The following is a 24,245-nucleotide window of genomic DNA, read 5'->3' as shown; positions in this document are numbered from 1 at the left end:
TACCACACCCCAGACCTACTGACCCTCTCCCTACCACAGCACCTCCGTGTACAGACGGCGATCCATGTTTCCTGTTTTCATTCTCTGCTGCTTACCCTTTCCTCTTGAGGTGGTGGGCAAGTCTTGGCAGTACCAGCGCAGCAGCCCGCCATGCACCTCCTGTCCACGGTGCCTGACTCTCCTCATACAGTGCATTCAAAAAGTATTCAGCCCCCTTCTATTTTTCCATATTTTGTTACGTTACAGCTTTATTCTGAAATTGACAGGACTGTGTCGAGGCACAAATATCAAAATATTTCTGCAGCATTGAAGGTCCCCAAGAACAGAGTGGCCTCCGTCATTCTTAAATGGAAGAAGTTTGGAACCACCAATACTTTTCCTAGAGCTGGCCGCCCCCCAAACTGAGCAATCGGGGGAGAAGGGCCTTGGTGTCGGAGGTGACCAAGAACATGTTGGTCACTCTGACAGAGCTCCAGAGTTCCTCTGAGGATATGGGAAAGCCTTCCAGAAGAACAACCATCTCTGCAGCACTCCACCAATCAGGCCTTTATGGTAGAGTCTCCAGACGAAAGCCACTCATTTAAAAGGCACATAACAGCCTGTTTGGAGTTTGCCAAAAGGCACCTAAAGGACTCTTAGACCATGAGAAAAAAGATTCTCTGGTCTGATGAAATCAAGATTGAACTCTTTGGCCTGAATACCAAGCGTCAATGTGGAGGAGACCTGGCACCATTCCTACGGTGAAGCATGGTGGTAGCAGCATCATGCTGTGGGGATGTTTTTCAGCAGCAGGGACTGGGAGACTAGTCAGGATCGAGTGAAAGATGAACGGAGCAAAGTACAGAGAGATCCTTGATGAAAACCTGCTCCAGAGCACTCAGGACCTGAGACTGGGGCGAAGGTTCACCTTCCAACAGGACAACAACCCTAAGCACACAACCAAGACAACACAGGAGTGGCTTTGGGATAAGTCTCTGAATGACCTTGAGTGGCCCAGCAGGTCCCGGACATGAACCCGATCAAACATCTCTGGAGAGACCTGAAAATATCTGTGTGGTGATGTTCCCCATCCAACCTGACAGTGCTTGAGAGGATCTGCAGAGAAGAATGCGAGAAACTCTCCAAATACAGTTGTGCCAAGCTTGTAGTGTCATACCCAAGAAAACTCAAGCTTGTAATCGCTGCCAAAGGTGTTTCAACAAAGTAAAGGGTCTGAACTTTGTTACACATTTGCAAAAAAAAATGAAACCTGTTTTTAATTTGTCATTATGGGGTATTGTGCGTAGATTGGTGGGAAATAAACCATTTAATACATTTTAGAATAAGGCTGTAACATAATAATGTGGAAAAAGTCAAGGAGTCTGAATACTTTCCGAATGCACGGTATAAGATAACACAAACTCTCCCCTTGTAACCCCCACCGGTCCCACCCCATAATCGGTGAGTTTATCGTACCGTTCGATCATATGAACGTCACAAGGTTGGCTGTGAAAAATCGGTGAGATCCAGATTTAAAAACATATATTTTTAAAAATGTGTTTTTACTCATTATTTTCTCCAGAAAAAGGAATGCAAGGAATCTAGGAAGAGATGTGGCCAGATAAAAGCACTATTGTGAGAACAGGGAATAGTGTGTGCTGCTTGGCCCCTGCTTGTGTTTTGGTGTGGTTTCAGCACTGCGTGAACAGCAGAGCATCTAAAACACTATCACCACCGGAAAATCACTCTTCTTCCATGTAGCTTCTTCCATAGGACGGCGCATGATTGGCCCAGCGTTCACCGGATTAGGGTTTGGCCGGGGGTAGGCCGTCATTGTAAATAAAAATGTGTTCTTAACTGACTTGCCTAGTTAAATATAAATTGTAATGTAATGATGGCATCTCCCAAAACTCGTTAGAACCCAGGCTTATTTATTTAGACTATTATTTTGATTAGACTGATTGTGTTAATTGATTGATCATAATTGTTGTTGCACAGGAGTAGAGGGTGCCATCTCTAAATACAGATGTTTTTAGGACCATCATTATATTCTGCTCTTCCACAAGTTTCCTAGAGCAGTGATAAAAAATGATGCGCTGTCGTCATAATCATGTAGTGTCCTAGTACCGATAAGTCTGCAGGAGAAATTCCCCATTGTGCCATGGGATGGGCCATTAGTCATGTTCATGTGAAGCATTCAAAGCCATTATTCAAATGTTTTCCTTGGACAAATAATTCCTCAATGTGAGATCGCTACATTATTAAATGGGCTCTTTTGAAGGCACCGGCTGGGTCCTGCGCAGTACTAGACAACACAGGCTCATGCTGAATCCCAATCCACCCCTAAGGCCTGGGCACTCCTGTAGATCTCAAAGGATCTGATAGGGTTAAACAGTATGGTAATTCCTTCACCTTGCCTTCTGATAGGCTGGGTGGAGTTTAAACCATATTGCTCACCCCTATCCTATAAGATCAACGAATACGTAGGCCGTTAACGTTTGTTTCTTGACAGTGCCTCTGCCACACAGCCAGGCGACGGGAGAGGCCTCCAGGGGTCTCTGTGCACAACGTAGGTGTGTCCAGTCCAGACTAGTCTGTCTGTGAGGCAAGCCTCATCCTCTGTCTAATCTCCCCCAACACACTCACCACCAGGCTGTTTCTCACTTCCTAATTTAATTTGATTTCAGTCATCATCTCACTTCATCGGCTGCCCATACTGCGATGAGTTAATAGGCCTGTCGATGCCAGCGAGCCGCTCCAACTTCCAGTCCCATTGGCTTGCCAGGAGTCCTGGGCAGCTGACGCTCTCTTTCAGATGGATGACAGTCACGCTGTGGACTAATTGGGTCGTTCCTGTGTGGGAACTGCTTGCACAAGTGCTGGAGCCTTTCAGCGTTCCTTGGTTTTCAGAAACTTTTTATTAAAAACATTTTTTAGGGGAAAATTGGTGTGGGGTTTTGAGTGAAATGTAAGGGTAGATCCAAGTGCTATTTTACACTAAACAAAAATATAAATGCAGCATGTAAAGTATTGGTCCCCTTTTTCATGAGCTGAAAATAAAGATCCCAGAAATGTTCCATATGTACAAATTTGTTTACATCCCTGTTAGTGAGCATTTCTCCTTTGCCAAGATAATCCATCCACCTGACAGGTGTGGCATATCAAGAAGCTGATTAAACAGCATGATCATTACACAGGTGAACCTTGTGCTGGGGACAAAAGGTCACTCTAAAATGTGCAGTTTTGTCACACAACACAATTGGCATGTTGACTGCAGGAATGTCCTCCAGAGTTGTTGCCAGAGAATTTAATGTTATTTCTCTTCCATAAGCTGCCTCCAACATCGTTTTAGAGAAACAGTACGTCCAACCGGCATCTCAACCTCAGACTACGTGTATGGCGTTGTGTGGGCGAGCGGTTTGCTGATGTCAACGTTATGAACAGAGCGCCCCATGGTGGCGGTGGGATTATGGTATGGGCAGGTATAAATTACGAACACAATTGCGTTTTATCGATGGCAATTTGAATGCACAAAGATACCGTGGCAATATCCTGAGGTCCATTGTTGTGCCATTCATCTGCCGCCATCACCTCTTGTTTCAGCATGATAATGCACGGCCCCATGTCACAAGGATCTGTATACACTTCCTGGAAGATGAAAATGTCCCAGTTCTTCCATGGTCTGATGTGCTCTGGATTGACGTGTACGACAGCGTGTTCCCGCCAATATCCAGCAACTTCGCACAGCCATTGAAAACGAATGGGACAACATTCCACAGGCCACAATCAACAGCCTGATTAACTCTATGCTAAGGAGATGTTGCTCTGCATAAGGCACACCAGATACTGACTGGTTTTCTGATCCACGCCATATATATATATATATATATATCTGTGACCAACAGATGCATATCTGTATTCCCAGTCAGGGGAAACCATAGATTAGGGCCCTTAATTATTTCAATTGACTAATTTCCTTATATGAACTGTAACTCAGTGAAATTGTTGTTTATATTTTTGTTCAGTGTAGAAGATGCTGTAGACTGTATTTGCAGTATTTATGTCCAAGTGGAATCTAGATTTGAGATATTGTCCTTTGTCCAGTCTCCTCCTAAGCGGTTTTCAATAAGTGTCTCATCCATCCTGCAGTGGATTCTCACAGACAAACAATGGTGACACTTGAAAAGGTCAAACATTAGCTTGCCTGTGGTCAGATCTTCAGTAAACACAGAGGAAACCACAGGAGACTTTGGTCAGATATATATAGCTCCGTGTTGACATGATGACACACACACACACACATCTCTTGGCTTGTGCTTGATTATGTAACAACAGGAGTTCTACCAGTAGCACCAGTGTCCATATCAACCCTGCATGTATGTTTTTATTGGTTGAAGGCATGGCTAGTAGATTTGAGCATGGTTTGTGGTTCGTCCTCTGCAGGCCTACAAGCTAAGCACAGAGACACGGCTGGAGTGGAATTCAAACCAGGGAGCAGTGCGTGTTGAGAGCTGTTGGCCAGCTCTGCATTCTTCTCTCCTTCCTCTTCAGAAGGCACAGCTGTGACTTAATGAATCGATCTTGTCAATACAACGCCCATCTTTGTCACCTTGAGCTGGGATATGCCATTCGTAATGCGGCTGAGAGAAAAAGACACAGAAACGTAGGCTGTTTTGTCTGCTCTCGTCATGACTGTTGCGCCCCTTGTTTGTGTAATATGTATATGCAGATTGTTTCTATAATCAAAACAGTTTTGATCATTGTTTCTGTAATCTACATGTCCAAATGAACAAGGTGTCCAAAAAATCACACAATAGACATTTTTGGGGTTTGACTTGTGACTTGCTCATCATACGCTTCTGGTGTGTACTTTACTCCAACCAAGCATGACTGTGTAGTGTACTACACCTAGGCTATTCCTCTGACTTCCATGGTCAGCAAGTTCTTCCTTCATGTGAAACCAACACACTTCCTGCGCTCCCAGTGAACCACCAGGGAAGTGGACCTGTGATGATTTATCACCCTCTGCTTCCCCTCCCAGAGAGGACTCAGGACATCTGGGGGAAGTGAGATTATTCAACCGGGCCTGTCCTTTTGTGACACTCCCCGCAACCACTCCACTTCAGACCTCCATGTCACTGTTCTTTATCGGAGAACATGCTACATGTGACACAGCTATTCATTTAAAGCAGGGATGGGCCCCTGCCGGCCCGCCCATCTTTTGTAGGCCCACAGATGTGTGATATATAGCACACATTTTTCAGGGTCTCAATTTACTGATGCGAGTTAGAATAGTAGGATACACAAGCTGCAATTTGGATGTGCATCAGCAGTTTTTCTCGTTATGTCAGTCAGTCACTCAGTTAGCCACTCAGTTAGCCATGTCAGCTGACATTGGTAAGTTAGCTGGCTAGACTAAAGCAATCTACCTAATCTTGTTGTAATCATGGTTGAATAATAGACCAGGTTGAGGGGGTGTAATTGATTTTGTTCGTCATTCTCACTTGGATATCATATTAACATGGCATAAGTCATGACAAAATGTGTAGAATTGCAGGAAATACGCTTAAAAAACTGCATACGTTTCTCTCCGCCCCTTGGCAAAATGTGTTGCCCATCCCTGATTTTAAAGGCTCCGAGAAGAGGTGGAGGTGCATAGGGGGGCTGCCTTTTCCTCTCAGATGGAGGCCGAGATCTAATAGGCCTATCACTAAAGGGGATGATCATTCTTGGAAGGTATGGAAGGCTTTCTGGGAGTGTGTGTGAGGAATCAGATGTTTACCTGGCAGATGGCTGATGGGGTTGTGGTATGTGTGTGTGTGTGTGTGTGTGTGTCCTTTTGCATTTGCTCAGCCTTGTTTGTTTAACCCTCTCAGAACTGGAGGTAGGCCACTACCACCACATATAACTGGACAAGTGAAGCCCACACTGGGCCAGTTTGCTGAGGAATGCTTTCTTGAATATTCAGAACAAGTAGGCTACTTGTAGTGTACAAGTATTCCCTTTTTTGTTACAATTGTTTTATTGTATAAACTCAACAGAAAAAGAAACGTCCTCATTGTCAACTGCATTTATTTTCAGCTAACTTAACGTGTAAATATTTGTATGAGCATAAGATTCAACAACTGAGACATAAACTGAACAAGTTCCACAGACATGTGATGAACAGAAATTTAATGATGTGTCCCTGAACAAAGGGGGAGGTCCATATCAAAAGTAACAGTCAGTATCTGGTGTGGCCACCAGCTGCATTAAGTACTGCAGTGCATCTCCTCCTTATGGACTGCACCAGATTTGCCTGTTCTTACTGTGAGATGTTACCCCACTCTTCCTCCAAGGCACCTGAAGGTTCATGGAAATTTCTGTGGGGAATGGTCCTAGCCCTTACCCTCCAATCCAACAGGTTTGAGACGTGCTCAATGGGATTGAGATCGGGCTCGTCGCTGGCCATGGCAGAACACTGACATTCCTGTCTTGCAGGATATCACACACAGAACGAGCAGTATGGCTGGTGGCATTGTCATGCTGGAGGGTCATGTCAGGATGAGCCTGCAGGAAGGGTACCACATGAGGGAGGAGGATGTCTTCCCTGTAATGCACAGCGTTGAGACTGCCTGCAATGACAACAAGCTCAGTCCGATGATGCTGTGACACACTGCCCCAGACCATGACGGACCCTCCACCTCCAAATAGATCCTGCTCCAGAGTACAGGCCTCGGTGTGACGCTCATTCCTTTGACGATAAATGCGAATCCGATCATCACCCCTGGTGAAACAAAACGGCGACTTGTCAGTGAAGAGCACTTTTTGCCAGTCCTGTCTGGTCCAGCGACGGTGGGTTTGTGCACATAGATGACATTGTTACCGGTGATGTCTGGTGAGGATCTGCCTTACAACAGACCTACAATCATGCGAAACAGTGTTTAAACTAAAGGTCGACCGATTATGATTTTTCAACGCCGATACCGATTTATTGGAGGACCAAAAAAAGCCGATACCGATAAATAAATAAATATTTATTTATTTGTAATAATGACCATTACAACTACTGAATGAACACTTATTTTAACTTAATATAATACATCAATAAAATCAATTTAGCCTCAAATAAATAATGAAACATGTTCAATTTGGTTTAAATAATGAAAAAACAAAGTGTTGGAGGAGAAAGTACAAGTGCAATATGTGCCATGTAAGAAAGCTAATGTTTAAGTTCTTTGCTCAGAACATGAGAACATATGAAAGCTGGTGGTTCCTTTTTAACAGGAGTCTTCAATATTCCCAGGTTAGAAGTTTTAGGTTGTAGTTATTGGAATTATAGGACTATTTCTCTCTATACGATTTGTATTTCATATACCTTTGACTATTGGATGTTCTTATAGGCACTTTAGTATTGCCAGTGTAACAGTATAGCTTCCATCCCTCTCCTCGCTCCTACCTGGGATCGAACCAGGAACACATCGACAACAGCCACCCTCGAAGCAGTGTTACCCATGCAGAACAAGGGGAACAACTACTCCAAGTCTCAGAGCGAGTGACGTTTGAAATGCTATTAGCGTGCACCCCGCTAACTTGCTAGCCATTTCACATTGGTTACACCAGCCTAATCTTGGGAGTTGATTGGTTTGGAGTCATAAACAGTGCAATGCTTGAAGCTTTGTGAAGAGCTGCTGGCAAAACGCACTAAAGTGCTGTTTGAATGAATGCTTACGAGCCTGCTGGTGCCTACCATCGCTCAGTCAGACTGCTCTATCAAATCATAGACTTAATTATAACATAACACAGAAATACGAGCCTTGGGTCATTGATATGGTCGAATCCGGAAACTATCATCTCGGGGGAAAAAAAGTTGATTCTTTCAGTGAAATACGGAACCGTTCCATATTTGATCTAACGGGTGGCATCCATCAGTCTAAATATTCCTGTTACATTGCACAACCTTCAATGTTATGTCATTATTATGTACAATTCTGGCAAATTAGTTCGCAAAGAGCCAGGCGGCCCAAACTTTTGCATATACCCTGATTCTACGTGCAATGAACGCAAGAGAAGTGACACAATTTCACCTGGTTAATATTGCCTGCTAACCTGGATTTCTTTTAGCTAAATATGCAGGTTTAAAAATATATACTTCTGTGTATTGATTTTAAGAAAGGCATTGATGTTTATAGTTAGGTACACTTGGAGCAACGACAGTCCTTTTTCGCAAATGCGCACCGCATCGATTATATGCAACGCAGGACACGCTAGATAAACTAGTAATATCATCAAGCATGTGTAGTTATAACTAGTGATTATGATTGATTAAGTTCAATGCTAGCTAGCAACTTACCTTGGCTTCTTACTGCATTCGTGTAGCAGGCAGGTTCCTCGTGAGGCAGGTGGTTAGAGCGTTGGACTAGTTAACCGTAAGGTTGCAAGATTGAATACCCGAGCTGACAAGGTAAATCTGTCGTTCTACCCCTGAACAAGGCAGTTAACCCGCTCCTAGGCTGTCATTGAAAATAAGAATGTGTTCTTAACTGACTTGTCTAGTTAAGTAAAGGTTAAATAAAGGTGTAAAAAAAACACAAAAATAAAAAAAAACAATTTCGGATTGTTATTCAAACTTGAAATCGGCCCTAATTATTCAACCATTCCGATTAATCGGTCGACCTCTAGTTTAAACCCTTTACAATGAAAATCTGAAGTTATTTGGCTTTTTACAAATTATCTTTGAAAGACAGGGTCCTGAAAAAGGTTGCTGTCAGTGTGTGTGTGTGTGTGTGTGTTCTAATGGTTCAGTTAAAGTATGGTGTTTGAAACATTAGGGTTAGGCTTTGATTGCTACATAGACCTGTAGCCTACTGAATGTGTCAACACCTCTTTGGGCCAGGTATCCCGCTAGCGTGCCACTACGACAACATCCGGTGAAATTGCAGAGTGCGAAATTCAAAATACATAAATCATAATATTAAACATTCATGAAAATACACCTGTCATACATCATTCGTTAGCTTAGAATCATGGTAATTGAACCACTTTGTCCGATTTACGAAAGGCTTTACGGCGAAAGCATTGCATTTGATTGTCTGAGGACAGCACCCCGCATACAAATGGATTATTAAAAAAATGTAGCAATACAATTTATCACTTACCTTTTGAAGATCTTCCTCTGTTTGCAATCCCAAGGGTCCCAGCTACACAACAATTGGTCATTTTGTTCGATAGAGTCCTTCTTTATATTCCAAAAAAGTCAGTTTAGTTGGGACGTTTGATTCAGTAATCCACCCGTTCCACTCGTTCAACATGCAGACAAAGGAATCCCAAAAGTTACCGGTAAACTTCGTCCAAACACGTCAATGTTTCGAATCAATCCTCAGGTACTCTAATAAGTAAATAAACAATACAATTTAAGACGGAATGTAGTATGTTCAATACCGCCGATAAATAACGAAGTGCTTGCCCTCATTCACGCGCGCCACAAGACTCGCGTCCTAATGAGGGACACCCTGGAAAAACTACAATTACTTGTTCATTTTTCAAAAAACAAGCCTGAAACCTTTTATAGACTTGACATCCAGTGGAAGCCATAGGTACTGCAATCTGGGTCCTTTTTGGTTGGAAATTCAATAGGCCAACATAGGAATGGCCTGGGAGCTCAAAAAACACATTTTCCGGGTGGATTTTCCTTGAGTTTTTGCTTGCCATATCAGTTCTGTTATAGTCACAAGCATTACTTTAACTGTTTTAGAAACTTCAAAGTGTTTTCTATCAAATACAACCAATGATATGCTTATCCTAGCTTCTGGGCCTGAGTAACAGGCAGTTTTACTTTGGGCATGTCAGATTATCCAAACTTACAAACACTCCCCTAGCCCGTAGAGGTTAACAGTAATTCACTTTGGCGTCTGCTAAATCATCTAAAAATAAAGAATTTTGTGTGTTCTGTGTTCCTCGAGTGAGGAGTGAAAAGCATTGCCCTGATTTGGTATTTTCTGTCTCTTTCCTCTTTCCCTCCACTTCCCCCTCTGCACAGGCTGTGAGCATCAACAAGGCCATCAACACGCAGGAGGTCGCCGTCAAAGAGAAGCATGCCAGGAATATCCTCCTTGTGGAGTCGTGTGTGTGTGTGTGTTGGATAGAATCTGTTTTCCTCTGACTATAGAGAAAGGAGAACTGTGTTTATGTTGATTCCCATGGGTTTGTGGAAGCTCTTGAGTGTTCCTTCATGACTCAGGGTTATGTTTGTGCAAAACAAAAACAGTATTGTAACCTGACCGTGGTTGTCAGCCGGGACCAGGCCATTCATTTAGCTGTGTGTCTGAGAAAGAGACTGAGAGACGGACTGCTCTGTACGGTGTTTCTGTGAGATAAGTTCAGAGATGTGTGAGAGGTTTTCAGCCCCTCTTGAGAGAACAATGGATGTTGAATAGGCAAGCAAAACACCTCTCTGTTAACTCCCCCAGCACATTTTGTCATAGCAGCCTTCGTCAGAGTATGTGTGCTCTCTCTGCCATCTCCTGTGTGTTTCTCCTTGACTGGTTCATCTCACCCTGTATCTTGGGGACCCACCATGAGAAGGGCGCCCACACCTTCTGGGCGGCGGTCAACCGGCTGCCGCTCTCAAGCAATGCGGTGCTCTGCTGGAAGTTTTGCCACGTTTTCCACAAGCTGCTGCGAGACGGCCATCCCAACGTAAGTCTGAACCCACCAACACAGCCCTGATGGGACACACACCTGGGGCGCGATCTTTAAGGCCAGCAATAGAAAACATTTTGCAACAGAAATGAGCATTTGTTATTGGGCAAGACTCTGTAGTCCCTCCCAGTTTCACAACATTTTCTTAATGAACACAATCCTGAACATGCTGCATGCCAGGGACATGCGCATCTCTCCGTAGACTTGTGCTCAAGAGGTCTCAAATGAAACATTATTCCCTGTTTATTACTCGGCTGGCTTTGGTTTGAAGCTATGCAGGATAGGGCCAGGGTTGGGCTTGAGTGGGAGACTGACATTCTGACGCTCTGTGATCCCTAAGATCCCACAACACTTATCCCAAGACTAGGGGTGTTAACCCTGGTCGCCCTGTCTTAATTCCTAATCCAGCTCTCCTCATCCCCAGCTTCCAATTGGCTCATTTCAAACCCCTCTCTTGTCCTCTCCCCTGCAACTCTTCTCCAGGTCATTACTGTAAATGAGTGAGTGTTTTCCGTTAACCTCTTGGTTCTAGCCATCCCGGATCCGGGATCGTGAATACAGCCTCAAGCTCATTACCATAACGCAACGTTAACTATTCATGAAAATCGCAAATGAAATGAAATAAATATGCTAGCTCTCAAGCTTAGCCTTTTGTTAACAACACTGTCATCTCAGATTTTCAAAATATGCTTTTCAACCATAGCAAAACAAGCATTTGTGTAAGATTATTGATAGCTGGCGTAGCATTTAGCGTAGCATTCAGCATGCAACATTTTCACAAAAACAAGAAAAGCATTCAAATAAAATAATTTACCTTTGAAGAACTTCAGATGTTTTCAATGAGGAAACTCTCAGTTAGATAGCAAATGTTCAGTTTTTCCAAAAAGATTATTTGTTTAGGACAAATCGCTCCGTTTTGTTCATCACGTTTAGCTACGAAAAAAACCTGTATCCAGGAGTGTAATTATCCCCGCAGCTCATTAGCATAACATAACAGCTGTACATAGTCTATTGGTAAATAGCCCACCCATTTTCACCTACCTCATCCCCATACTGTTTTTATTTATTTACTTGCTCTTTTGCACACCAATATCTCTACCTGTACATGACCATCTGATCATTTATCACTCCAGTGTTAATCTGCAAAATTGTAATTATTCGCCTACCTCCTCATGCCTTTTGCACACATTGTATATAGACTCCCCCCTTTGTTTTCTACTGTGTTATTGACTTGTTAATTGTTTATTCCATGTGTAACTCTGTGTTGTCTGCTCACACTGCTATGCTTTATCTTGGCCAGGTCGCAGTTGCAAATGAGAACTTGTTCTCAACTGGCCTACCTGGTTAAATAAAGGTGAAAAAAATAAAAAAAATAAAAAATAACACAACGTTAACTATTCATGAAAATCGCAAATGAAATGAAATAAATATGCTAGCTCTCAAGCTTAGCCTTTTGTTAACAACACTGTCATCTCAGATTTGTTTTGTACATCACGTTTGGCTACCAAAAAAACGAAAATTCAGTCATCAAAACGCAGAACCTTTTTCCAAATTAACTCCATAATATCAAATATTCTGCTCATTTCCTGTTTGAAGTTTCATCTTGGTTTCGCCTGTAGCATGAGTTCTGTGGCACTCACAGATAATATATTTGCAGTTTTGGAAACGTCAGTGTTTTCTTTCCAAAGCTGTCAATTATATGCATAGTCGAGCATCTTTTCGTGACAAAATATTGTGCTTAAAACGGGCACGTTTTTTAATCCATAAATTAAAAGAGCGCCCCCTATATCCAAGAAGTTAACTTACCTGGTAAAATAAGGTTTAAGTCAACTAAATATAGGGGCGGTTTCCCGGAAACAGATCAAGCTTAGTTCTGGACAAAAAATTATATTTAAATGGAGATTCTCCGTTGACCATGCTTTTAGTCCAGGACTAGACTTAGTCTGTGTCCAAGAAACCGGCCCATAGGGAATATCATTTGAGATTTGCACTTAATTCAGAATAGCTGTTAGTCTGGTCCAAGATTTGTATGTGCTGCCTTGCCAAGTCATATTGCATTGTCATGACAAACGAAAACAGATCTGGGGCCAGGCTACATGGCCTCTACTTTTATGAATATATCCTACTGTACAGTGAGATGACAACTCATCAGTTTAGCCAAATTAACTACAACGCCCCATGCAAATCATCAGCATAGTGCTGTTCACACACCCCCATACACATTCTCTTCTGAGCACCCTGGCGATTGCCCAACACACTGGCCTTGAACACACCCACACAATGCATACAGTACAACTTCACATGTAGTGCTCTCTGTTGAATCAGCAACATTCTGAACATTTGTCTTGTGGCTTCAACCTTTGTGTCTGTGTGTTCAGGTGATAAAGGACTCGATGAGGAACAAGGCGGACCTCAGTGACATGAGCAGAATGTGGGTAAGGACCAGAACACCGCACCGACGGTTGCCATTAGGGCCCTAAGGCCAGGAAAAGCTCTCAGCCCCAGTCATCATGTCTACCACTCTTAACCGGCAGGCTGGCATGGACACATTGGATGTGTCAGAAATGGCACCCTATTCCCTATATAGTGCACTAAGTTTGACAAGAGCCCTCTGCCGACCCTGTTCAGAAGTAGTGCACTATATAAGGTAGGGCTGACCCAAATTAGTCGTTTGGTAGATATGTTGGTCAAATGCAATTTTTGGGGGGTCGAGCAGTAGCATATAAATATATGTTTATTTTTTTATGGCACATGAGACACATGTCTTATTCGCGGCCATCTCTGTGAACTAATCCATTGCGGAGGCTGCGGGGATGGCACAGTCCAAGAAGAAGGGGTGTGTGGCTAAGATACACAATACACGTCTCTCTCTAGAATGCACGCTCTCCCGACAATTTGTGCACTGTCCTCATTACATACTGTATATCAGCAGTAGTACATTTACTGTTAATTCCTAGAATTTCGAATCTACAATGTTTGTTTGGTCACGGTAATTTATGTTAATGCATTCAATATATTAATCCAGTCTTTTTTACCGTTCTCATTGTCGGAGTGGACACGTTGTTTGCAGAGCGCACAACCTATGCTACACTTGTGAGGAAGTAGTTTTTGTTTTATTTAATTCCATTTACGAGTTTTGTTAATTTAGTGATTGTCTTTTTTTTGGAGTGCTCCTGTCAATGTTGAGTAAGGACACGGGCCTGATTACCTGTAGATGTAGACCTATAAGCTACCTGGCCTGCGTGCAAATGTAGGCATATAAATGTGCCCATTTGGGGGTCTGATAGTATTTCTGATTGGCTTAACGCACCACCACTTGGATGTGGATCTTCTCAGTTATGTTTTCTTCACCTCAAACAGCAAGCAAACAAAGTCTGTTTCTACATTCATTGAGAATGACAGTAGTTCCTCAATGTATTAAACAAATCTTTCCAGCTCTCCTTTTCTCTCCCAGCGTGAAAGGGGATAATGGCATGCTCTGATCCAGTGGAAAATAGTCCTTCTGCTTGTCCCCTGTGTAAATAGCCTACAGCTGTGTCTGTCCTGAGCTCAACTTTGAGGGCCCTGAATATTTTATACAATGTTCCAAGTTCTCTAGCATGAACTTCAGGCCTGACCAAGTTAATAGTTGATACAATGTTTCTAGTGCATTGCAGTCAGGCCATATGTCGCCAATGTGATTTATAGTCTTATTTCATTTTCTCTGGCTATCTTCTACCTGCAGGCTGCCGTGTTATTGGTTGGCTTTATATGTACGCTATTTTTATGTAGTTGACATACTTTTTATGGTTGTATCATTTTCATTTTGAGACATGAAGACGTTATAATAAATTAAATGTAACTGTTAGACAAAAATGTGCATATGAAAACCATAACTGGCACGCAGATCAATTGGCATTCCATAGGGAATAGGATGTGATTTAGAACACACGTGTCATGGACAGTGACTGAAGGAGTAAAATCATAATCATCATCACCACCATGTCATCATTATTATCAGCGTGGTGTGTCCATGCCGGTCTGCTGTCAGTGTTGCCATCGGAGAGACCGACATTCTAATAGGTGACAGACACACAGCAATGTGGTTCTGCTAAACCCGAGTCGGACTAAATAACACACGCTGCTGTTATGGTATCCTAATGGTGATACTGTGTATAAACTATTGCTTTTTGGGGTGGGGGGGTGGGGGCTGTTTCCATCCAGGTGAATGATTGATTCAGGACTGTTGACTGTTATTTTTACATGAAATAACCACCTTTCAACAAGAGTTGCCTCTGTGTTGCAGCAGTAAAGTGGAAGAAGCGATTACTGCTCAGGCATTCAGTGAGTAGGAGGGTGGGGGTAGTAGGGACTAGTCACCTTTTCCTGGAAGTACACATAGTTGGGTCTCTCTTGGTATTTGCTAATGTGACAAAATATACTAGGACTCTGGGAGAGGGACATTGATGACCAGTACTGCTTCCTTCCTGTTGTGACATCACACTGAGGGCCCAAGGAAAGGGAAGCGAGAAGAAGCAATTGACTTCATAGCTGGCTATTCAGTTTTTGACACACACATTACATGATGCGTGGGTTGACTCATAACCCACAGTCCTTGTGGTTATATCTGTTGGCGGGCGGGTTTAAGGTCATTTAAAAATGGTGTGGGGGTCAGGTTGAATAAAGAGAAAATAATACCTATAGATATGAATTGCACCAGAATTATACATAAACTTAAATTGCGCAACAATTATACAGTTTTCTTTCATTATTTTAGGCTATCTGGCATTCGTGCGTAAGCAAGCCTAAGCTTTGGGGCCTAACTGTACGCGTGCCTTAGGCCTTCAAATAGGCCTCTGGCACGTCAAGGGAACTAGCCTGCTGTTCAGATGGGTTCAATAGAAACTGAACTCTGGACACTGACTGGAGGTAAATAACATCTCACAGTCTTAATATTAACTCCTGCAGAATTAAGCATTACTTACAGTGAAATTGTAAGCAACAATTTGGCACAAGTTGGCAACAATACTTTATTTATCCAGAACAATATTTTATTTCAGTATCTTGAAAGAATGCAAATGTTCAGTCAGCACCTCTACAGATATATATCTTTATATATGGTCAGTACCAGTCAAAAGTTTGGACACTTACTCATTCCAGGGTTTTTCTTTATTTTGTACTATTTTAGAATAATAGTGAAGACTTAAACTATGAAATAACACATATGGAGTCATGTAGGTAGCAAAAAAGTGTTAAACAAATCAAAATATTTGAGATTCTTCAAAGTAGCCGACCTTTGCCTTGATGACAGATTAGCACACTCTTGGCATTCTCTCAACCAGCTGTCTGACTCTTAATGTTGTCTTTCAATAGCAGCACCATATCGCCAAGTGAAATTCTGAGTGTGTAAATATACTTGGCAAATAAAGGTGATTCTGATCAGCATCATAAAAACTGATAAGTATTTCAACCACATAAAATATGCATCAGATCTTATCAGAAACATGTTGGGTTGTTTTCACAGCTTTCTATTTCCTTGCAACCAGTCAAACTGATACAGTCTTTGTTGTATTTTTAGCTATTGCATTTTCTCCCCAGTCCCTAAACATCTTTGCTCTGCGAAGAAGCAGAGATGACAAATAGATCTTTACTGACGTCAACTAGATTTAAACATTCATTCTATCCATTTATGACATTATTCCGGTGAGCATTTTTTGTCTTCTAGGGCAACATATAATGACAGAAGAGAAGCTGCATGTATCTAGTTATAGATGATAACAATTATAAGCAGAAACATATCTAAAATCAGGCTAAACTAATCTTGCACCCCCTAACAGAAAATTGTTCCGCCGTCTTTGACTGTAGCCTACAATGCATTTTCTATATCGGCGGGTTAGGGTGGGTGTGGGCCTCAGATTTTCACGTTATCACGTAGTCGAGCTCTGCTGATGGGTTCGCAATCACGAGAGGGTGCAGGTGAACAAAGAGCTGACCCGCACACCACTAACAAACATACATACTATTGACACACACATACAGTGTAAGACTTTGCAGAAGCAGATCCATTTTATTTCATGATAAAATTCCTTCTGCAACTAGCGATCCCTTTAGGAACTCTCCCAAGCCTCTGGAGAAGATCATGTCTATCTCACTTTGATCTGGTCTCTCTCTCCGGTGTCTCACTCCATCTGCTCCCCTCTGCCCTCAGGGTCACCTGAGTGAAGGCTATGGGAAGTTGTGCAGCATCTACCTCAAACTGCTTATCACCAAGATGGAGTTCCACGTCAAAGTGAGTAGTGCCCCAGCCTGTATGACTGACTGACAGACAGACCAGTCTCCCTTCTCTCTCTCTCTCTCTCTCTCTCATATACTCTTCTCTAGGGGTATTCCTCACACAGACACACGTCTCTAAAACTAATGGCCTTTTAGGAATCAGTAGTTCATAGACCGCTAAGCTCGGTGAAATACTGCAGGCAGCAGACTTGGTGTTGCTCTGGAGGTTTTAGTCGTTGTTCCTGATTTTTAAATGGAGATGCCTATTGAATTGGGAAAAACCGAGGGTAAATCTCAATTGTATTTCCTTGATTCCTCACGTCCTATCTCCTCATCGCCTTCTCAAAGAACATTGTAGCAGAAGACCTTGAATCTTCTCCTCCGATGCGTTTTGAGAAGGAGGGAAGGTGAGATGAGACGAGGAATCATGGAAATACAAATGAGATTCAGCCCCATTTCTGATATGACTCGTTCTTCTCTCTCCCCCAGAATCCCCGTTTCCCTGGCAACCTTCAGATGTCAAACAGGCAGCTTGACGAGGCGGGAGAAAACGACGTCAACAACTTGTGAGTGTCGCTTGCCTTTGTTGTTCGCACTGAAGCACAGAGGGCTGGATCTATAATGATACATATTCTAATATACCCCCAATGTTCCCTTTGATTATGATTACAGGTGTTGAACAAGACAAGAAAATGATAAATTATTTTTGTTATTGCCTTCTATTAGACTCCATATAGAGCATATGACTGTTGTTATATGTATACAAACCAACTCCGGGTCATTGCTACATGGGTCTTACAGCCTCTGTATGTGTGATGTGTAGGCTATGCCTCCACTTTACATGCTGTGAACCCTCCAATCCAACACCTTTGTGTGTGTTTGGTGTGTGTGTGTGTGTCCTCTCACAACAGCTTCCAGTTGACAGTGGAGATGTTGGACTACCTGGAGTGTGAGCTCAACCTCTTCCTGGGTGGTAAGCTATTTCTCTTTTATATTTATATATAGATGTCATCTGCAACCGCGCGTATCACACACAACCTGGTTCTAGCTTGTATATGTCAGGTCATCCGTGCACACAACGGAAAACATTTTGCAACCGAAAACAAAAATGAGCGTTTCTTAAGTCCAGGTAGTCCCTTTTTTTGTTTTTGTCCATTCTCTTCCATTTGAGGCATAATGAACATGACCCTGGTTTTGGCGTCATAAGCTACGTCCCAATAGCCACACTAGCATACCACATAGAATGTGTGCCCAATACATTGCTTCGTTGAAAGTAGCGTACTAGCATGGACATTAAAACAGCTATACAGTACTCTCCTGTCTCCCTTCCACTATAAGCTCTTCACAAAGTAAAGCACATATTTCATCTTCCATTTGTCTCAACATGATTGCCCTTCTGCCTCCGTTTGAACACTCAGTAGGACTCATTTCTACCCTGTCTCCTCATGTCACACACACACACACACACACACACACACACACACACACACACACACAGAGACTCTTTGCCTCCCATCAGGAGAGATGTTTTGCAGGCTAAAGCATCACGTCACCCAAGAGCTGAGAGCCCTGACTGTGTGTGTGTCAGGGTTTGGCTCCACAGGAAACTACACCTCTGTGTGGAGGGAACGACTGGGTCTGTAGGGACTGGCATCAGAGCAAAGGAGATGGAGGGACTGAAAGTGAGCTGTAATGAGAGAGGAAGAGACTGTTGGAGTACATACTCATTGGTTGATTGACCGACCACCTGTGTGTGAGAGAGAGAGATGATCACTGATATGTGCGTGTCCACCCTTGCAGTGTTCAGCTCCCTGGACATGTCGCGGTCTGTCTCGGTGACGGCGGCGGGCCAGTGTCGCCTGGCTCCCCTGATCCAGGTCATCCTGGACAGCAGCCACCTGTACGACTACACCGTCAAGCTGCTCTTCAAGCTGCACTCCTGTGAGTCCAACACACACGCCCCCCGCTGGACAAATGGCAGAGTGACAGCCTGAATACCTCATACTTGGCTACTAATCTAAGGCCAACAGTTTTTCCTGTGATCTTCCCAGAAAATCTGTGGCTATTCCAAGGGCACATAATTCACATAATTTTCTTGGTCATATCATAGGCTTAGGAAATGCCTCAAACCTGAGTACACACACACACACTCTGTAGTACATTCACATTCTCAGTAGTTTCACATACACACACACACACACACACATTCCCAAAACTGTTTGTCTGTCTGTTCCAGGCCTTCCTGCTGACACACTCCAGGGCCACAGAGACCGCTTCCAGGAGCAGTTCAAGAAGTCAGTTCACACACAAGTCATGGACCGCGTCCCAATTGGCACCCTATTCCCTATGTAGTGCACTAGTTTTGACGAGAGGTCATAGTGCTCCGCCACCTGACCTAACTAAGTTGTGATGATGGTGGAGTGTTTCATCGGTGTGTGTGTGTGTGTGTGTGTCGTCTCTGCTAGGCTGAAGAGTCTGTTCTACCGCTCCAGTAACCTGCAGTACTTCAAGAGGCTCATTCAGATCCCACAGTTACCTGAGGTAAGAGTCCTCCTGAACTAGCCTGTAGATTAGACAGGATCTCTGCTGTGTATTTTCAAGTAAATACTGTATCATTCACACACACGCATGAACATAGTCTCCCATTTTCTCTGTTGCCCTTGCTTGCACTTGAGGAATTTGGGCCCAGGTTGCTGTTCAGCTACTTGGGTTAAGTGCTATACAAATACAATTTGATTAATTATGCTCGCACTCTCTCTCTCTTTCTCTCTCTGTCTCTGTCTCTCTCTGTCTCTGTCTGCTGTCAGAACCCACCTAACTTCCTGCGGGCGTCGGCGTTGTCGGAGCACATCAGTCCCGTGGTAGTCATTCCAGCTGAGTCGTCCTCCCCCGAGACGGAACACATGGTGGACCTGGTGACAGAGGACCTGGTGGATACCGACATCCCCGTCCAGCCGGTAGCCCATCTGAACATGTCCCATTACTGCTGTCTTATGGGGCGCCGTTTGTAACATGCCTTATTGTGTGTGAAAGATGAATTTCGTGCACTAGCTGACTCACACACTTTTTTCACAAAATATGCCATGTTACAGACGATGCCCTTCCTGTGCTCTGTCTTAGTAGTTCTGTGTCTGTCAACTGAACCTAATGAAACCTAAAGCCTGTAGAACGACTGTCTGTCTCTGTCTTGCTGTGTTGGTTCCGACTAGGCTGCTGTGGTAGAACCCAGGTTCGACGACCTCTTTGGCACGTCCGCCGCCACGGACCCATTCAATTTCAACAGTCAGAACGGGATGCGCAAGGACGACAAGTAAGACACCAGAACCAAACTGCTGCACTCTGGATGAGCGAATTTGACATTTGTAGGATATCTTTGGTCTGTATAGATTGTCACACAATTCAGACCACACTGACCTCCAATAGAGGTATTCAGAGGCATTGAAAACCCTGCAGCTTTCCGTCCCAGAACATTTTGCAATGGAAAACCGAAAATACGCTTTTGTCTTTGGCCACATCCAGCCATTTCTCTCCCTGTTTCGGACTGTTTTCCTCTATTTGGTGCCTAATGAACACGACCTTGTCCTGTCCTGTTTCCATTAGGGACCGCCTGATCGAGCAGCTGACACTGGAGATCCAGGCCCTCAGGGAGGAACTGGAGTCCTTCAGATTGGAGGTGAGGAGGGGGGAGGTTTAATGAGGCACTTAAGCCACTACAGAGGCAATTCTCCATAATGCCTGAACTTCTGAGGCAGTGTGTTTACACACTGTTGAACCAGAACACACTCTCCCTCCTCTCTTTCTTTCTGTCTCTCTCTCTTTCTCTCTCTCTCAGAGTGGGCGTCTGCGCCAGGCGCTGCGGGGGCGTGTCGATGAGCTGGAGGCTGAGCTAGCAGAGCAGAGCCACCTGAGGATGCAGGCGTTGGGAGAGGGCGAGTTCCTGCGGGCGGAGCTTGACGACCTGCGCCGGGTCAAAGAGGACACGGAGAAAGAGCAGCGAAGCCTCACCGAGATCGAGAGTGAGTCCAGGGACAGCCCGCCAGACAACCCCAGGCCTCAAGATTTACACGAGTCACTCAAATATCTTCTTACTGCACCTTCAGCTGATATCAATGCCTACATAAACTTTTTGAATTACGTGTGCATATCTCAAGTCAGGATTCAGCCATCTGACTGTTGTGACAATAACAGCTCTGTCTGTCCGTGTGTCTCAGGAAAAGCGGTGGCCAACGAGCAGCGCTACGTCAAGCTGAAGGAGAAGTACACAGAGCTGGTGCAGAGTCACGCTGACCTGCTGAGGAAGGTAGGCCCATCCAGACCCCTTACGATCGAAGAACCTCACCCCTCAGAATCATGGTGCAGGCTTGCTCCTACCCCTCTCAGCCAGTCCCGTTTAGCTCCCTTCCCCTTGGAAAGACACTTCTAGCAGCAATGCTCACACATTTCTTCCACATTTCTTGTTTACAATTCTAAAAACTCTTCCCTCACCTAAAACCGTCTGTTTCTGTTGGTGGCTTCAGAATGCGGAGGTGACTCGTCAGATGACGGTGGCGCGGGCGGTTGAGGACGAGATGGACAGCGTGAGGAGAGAGATGCAGGAGAAGGTCAAGGCTGCCAAGGAGGCCGCGGAGAGACGGGTGAGGGCGAGACACACACTCCCACAGGGATGCACACTCTCCTGAAATACTGTGTGTTTACAGTATGTATCACCTCTTTCTGTTTTCTCTCTCCCCTTCCCCCTCTCTCTCTCCCCTCCCCCCATCTCTCCCATTTTTCCCCCTCTCTCTCTCCCTCTCTCGCTTTCTTGGACACAGAGGACTTCAAATGTAATATACTTCACTCCTTCATACTACAGTACATTTTCAACTTTTTCTCCGTCTGTCTCTGATCATTTAATTGTGTAACTGAGATGCCTTGCTGTACATGTGGGATTTAGAGAGGTAGAATAGACTGAGGTAGAGAGATGGAGACCTAGCAAATAACATGCGTCTCTGTTTCGTTCTCTCTTTTGTCCTCCCACATCTCTCTCTGTTCTCTCCCCCGCCACTCTCTCTCTCCTGCCTCTGTCTCCCTTCAGGAGCAGGAACAGGTGGAGCAGCTGCAGGAGCTGCAGAGAGAGCTGATCTCCAGCAGGGCGGCGCTAGACACCCTGAAAAGCACCATGGCCTCATCTCAACAGGTAGCCAACTTTCTAACCTAAAACACACTTGCGTCCTCTACCCAACCGTACACTCCTCATATCCTCTCCACCCTAAACACTCACCCAACAGTACATTCCTCCTCTCCACTCTACCCCACTTGAACTCACCCTGACACCTTCAAATTGTCTTTACATTCCACAACTCCATGTTACTCTTCGACCCATCTCTGTCTGTGTACGGTGCCTGTGTGCGTGTATGAAATTGTGTGTGCAGAGGGTTGTGTGGAGCGTCGGTGCAGACCTCGATCTCTGCATGATCCCGACACTGTGTAATCCTACCAGGCCATGAATGTCCAATTACCATTCCTCCTCTATATCGCCCATCCCTCTCTCCACTCTCCCACTCCTGTCAACCCCTATTTCTGAATCAACTTCTCTCTCGCCCCTTCTCCTTCTCTCTCACGTCCACTCCCTCCTGTCCTCACACACATGCTCTGTCACTTTGTCACACATCTCACTTACAAACTCTTTCTTCCCGTCTCTCGCTCATGTTCTTGTTCACATGCTCAGGAGGGGGCCCACAAACAGGCGAGGGAGAGTAGAAGAATGGCAGTTGTCATTTCCACATCTCATAGCACTTATGGCGTTGTCTTTTAAAAGGTGGTATTAGGAGTGTATAGTGTGTGAGCCTTGTCGTTCAGTTCAGCAGGGAAACAGAGATATGTACGATCCTAAAATACTGTGTATGTGTGTCACACTCTCGTTCTCCTCTTCTCTCTCATTTTCTCCCCCCCCCCACTCACTTTCTCTCTCTACGTCTCTCCCCCCTCACTCACTTTCTCACTCTCTCCGTCTCAGTCGAGTGAGGAGCTCAGTTCTCAGCTCTCGACTGTGGAATCGGAGAAGGTGGAGCTGGCGGAATCCTTGTCGAAGAAAGAGGAGGAGCTTGCAGGCCTGGGGGAGGAGCTTGAGCGTGTTCAAAGCAGCCTGTCCAGTGAGAGGGAGAGCGGCGTGAAGACTGCCGAGGCCCTACAGAACCAACTCAATGAGAAGGTGTGTGGCAGCTGTTTGTGTGCCTGTGTGTCAGCCTCTCAGTGAGTGTGTGTGTGTGTGTGTGTGTGATATCTGATTCTCTCACTGACGCTATGTGGATAGGAGAGCAGGGAGCAGGCCCTGGAGAGCCAGCTGGTGGCAGCACGCTGGTCCGCCCTACAGGGGACTGTGGAGGAGGCAGAGAGGATAGTCCAGGACTCACTGGCCCAGCTTGACGACCCAGCACACATCAGCTGCACCAGCTCTGCAGGTCAGCCCCTAACCTTCTCCAACCTCTTCTCCAACCAACTGTCTGTCTGTCCGTCCAACCGTCTGAGATGATGCCACATTGTGAAACCCATGCTGGATGTGTGATGCCTCAATCTACTTGTAAATGTGTGTTTGTGTTCCAGGGTGTGATGTAGGATGATGTCCCCTCATAATAGTGTGCATGTGTGTTTGTGTTCCAGGGTGTGATGTAGGATGATGTCCCCTCATAATAGTGTACATGTGTGTTTGTGTTCCAGGGTGTGATGTAGGATGATGTCCCCTCATAATAGTGTGCATGTGTGTTTGTGTTCCAGGGTGTGATGTAGGATGATGTCCCCTCATAATAGTGTGCATGTGTGTTTGTGTTCCAGGGTGTGATGTAGGATGATGTCCCCTCATAATAGTGTACATGTGTGTTTGTGTTCCAGGGTGTGATGTAGGATGATGTCCCCTCATAATAGTGTGCATGTGTGTTTGTGTTCCAGGGTGTGATGTAGGATGATGTCCCCTCATAATAGTGTGCATGTGTGTTTGTGTTCCAGGGTGTGATGTAGGATGATGTCCCCTCATAATAGTGTGCATGTGTGTTTGTGTTCCAGGGTGTGATGTAGGATGATGTCCCCTCATAATAGTGTGCATGTGTGTTTGTGTTCCAGGGTGTGATGTAGGATGATGTCCCCTCATAATAGTGTACATGTGTGTTTGTATGGTGGAAGATGCCTCCCCCCTCACTGTGTACCCTCGTTGTGTGTAGACTACCTGGCGTCCAGGTGTCAGGCCTCTCTGGACTGTATGGACAGACTTCACTCTGCCAGAGACGGCTACCTGGCAGACAACACAGGTCAGACTCAGAACTTACTCCCCTAGTCAGCTTTTGTGTCATCACCGCCTACTT

The 24,245-nt window shown here is 44.6% G+C and overlaps 1 protein-coding gene across 3 annotated transcripts in view; it reads left to right on the top strand.

The window, feature by feature from the left end:
• The window catches only part of LOC112265318 (huntingtin-interacting protein 1-like), a 48,056-nt gene that overhangs the window by 11,516 nt on the left and 12,295 nt on the right, over positions 1–24,245 (top strand). For 2 of the 3 annotated variants that reach the window (XM_024442491.2, XM_042296028.1), the window contains exons 2-21: positions 9,998–10,061; positions 10,514–10,656; positions 13,038–13,094; positions 16,847–16,927; positions 17,401–17,477; positions 17,823–17,884; positions 18,712–18,852; positions 19,148–19,205; positions 19,377–19,452; positions 19,719–19,868; positions 20,121–20,221; positions 20,512–20,584; positions 20,744–20,927; positions 21,123–21,211; positions 21,429–21,545; positions 21,723–21,734; positions 21,986–22,087; positions 22,907–23,101; positions 23,204–23,351; positions 24,105–24,191. In XM_024442491.2, coding sequence (XP_024298259.2) covers positions 9,998–10,061; positions 10,514–10,656; positions 13,038–13,094; positions 16,847–16,927; positions 17,401–17,477; positions 17,823–17,884; positions 18,712–18,852; positions 19,148–19,205; positions 19,377–19,452; positions 19,719–19,868; positions 20,121–20,221; positions 20,512–20,584; positions 20,744–20,927; positions 21,123–21,211; positions 21,429–21,545; positions 21,723–21,734; positions 21,986–22,087; positions 22,907–23,101; positions 23,204–23,351; positions 24,105–24,191 — 2,017 coding nt within the window. The remainder of the gene's footprint in view (positions 1–9,997; positions 10,062–10,513; positions 10,657–13,037; positions 13,095–16,846; positions 16,928–17,400; positions 17,478–17,822; positions 17,885–18,711; positions 18,853–19,147; positions 19,206–19,376; positions 19,453–19,718; positions 19,869–20,120; positions 20,222–20,511; positions 20,585–20,743; positions 20,928–21,122; positions 21,212–21,428; positions 21,546–21,722; positions 21,735–21,985; positions 22,088–22,906; positions 23,102–23,203; positions 23,352–24,104; positions 24,192–24,245) is intronic. The other variant, XM_042296027.1, reaches the window with a different exon arrangement.

The sequence above is a fragment of the Oncorhynchus tshawytscha genome, linkage group LG13, assembly GCF_018296145.1.
Source record: "Oncorhynchus tshawytscha isolate Ot180627B linkage group LG13, Otsh_v2.0, whole genome shotgun sequence".
Taxonomy (NCBI): domain Eukaryota; kingdom Metazoa; phylum Chordata; class Actinopteri; order Salmoniformes; family Salmonidae; genus Oncorhynchus; species Oncorhynchus tshawytscha.
Note: the sequence above shows the minus strand (reverse complement) of the source record. Positions and strands in the feature narration are given on the sequence as shown.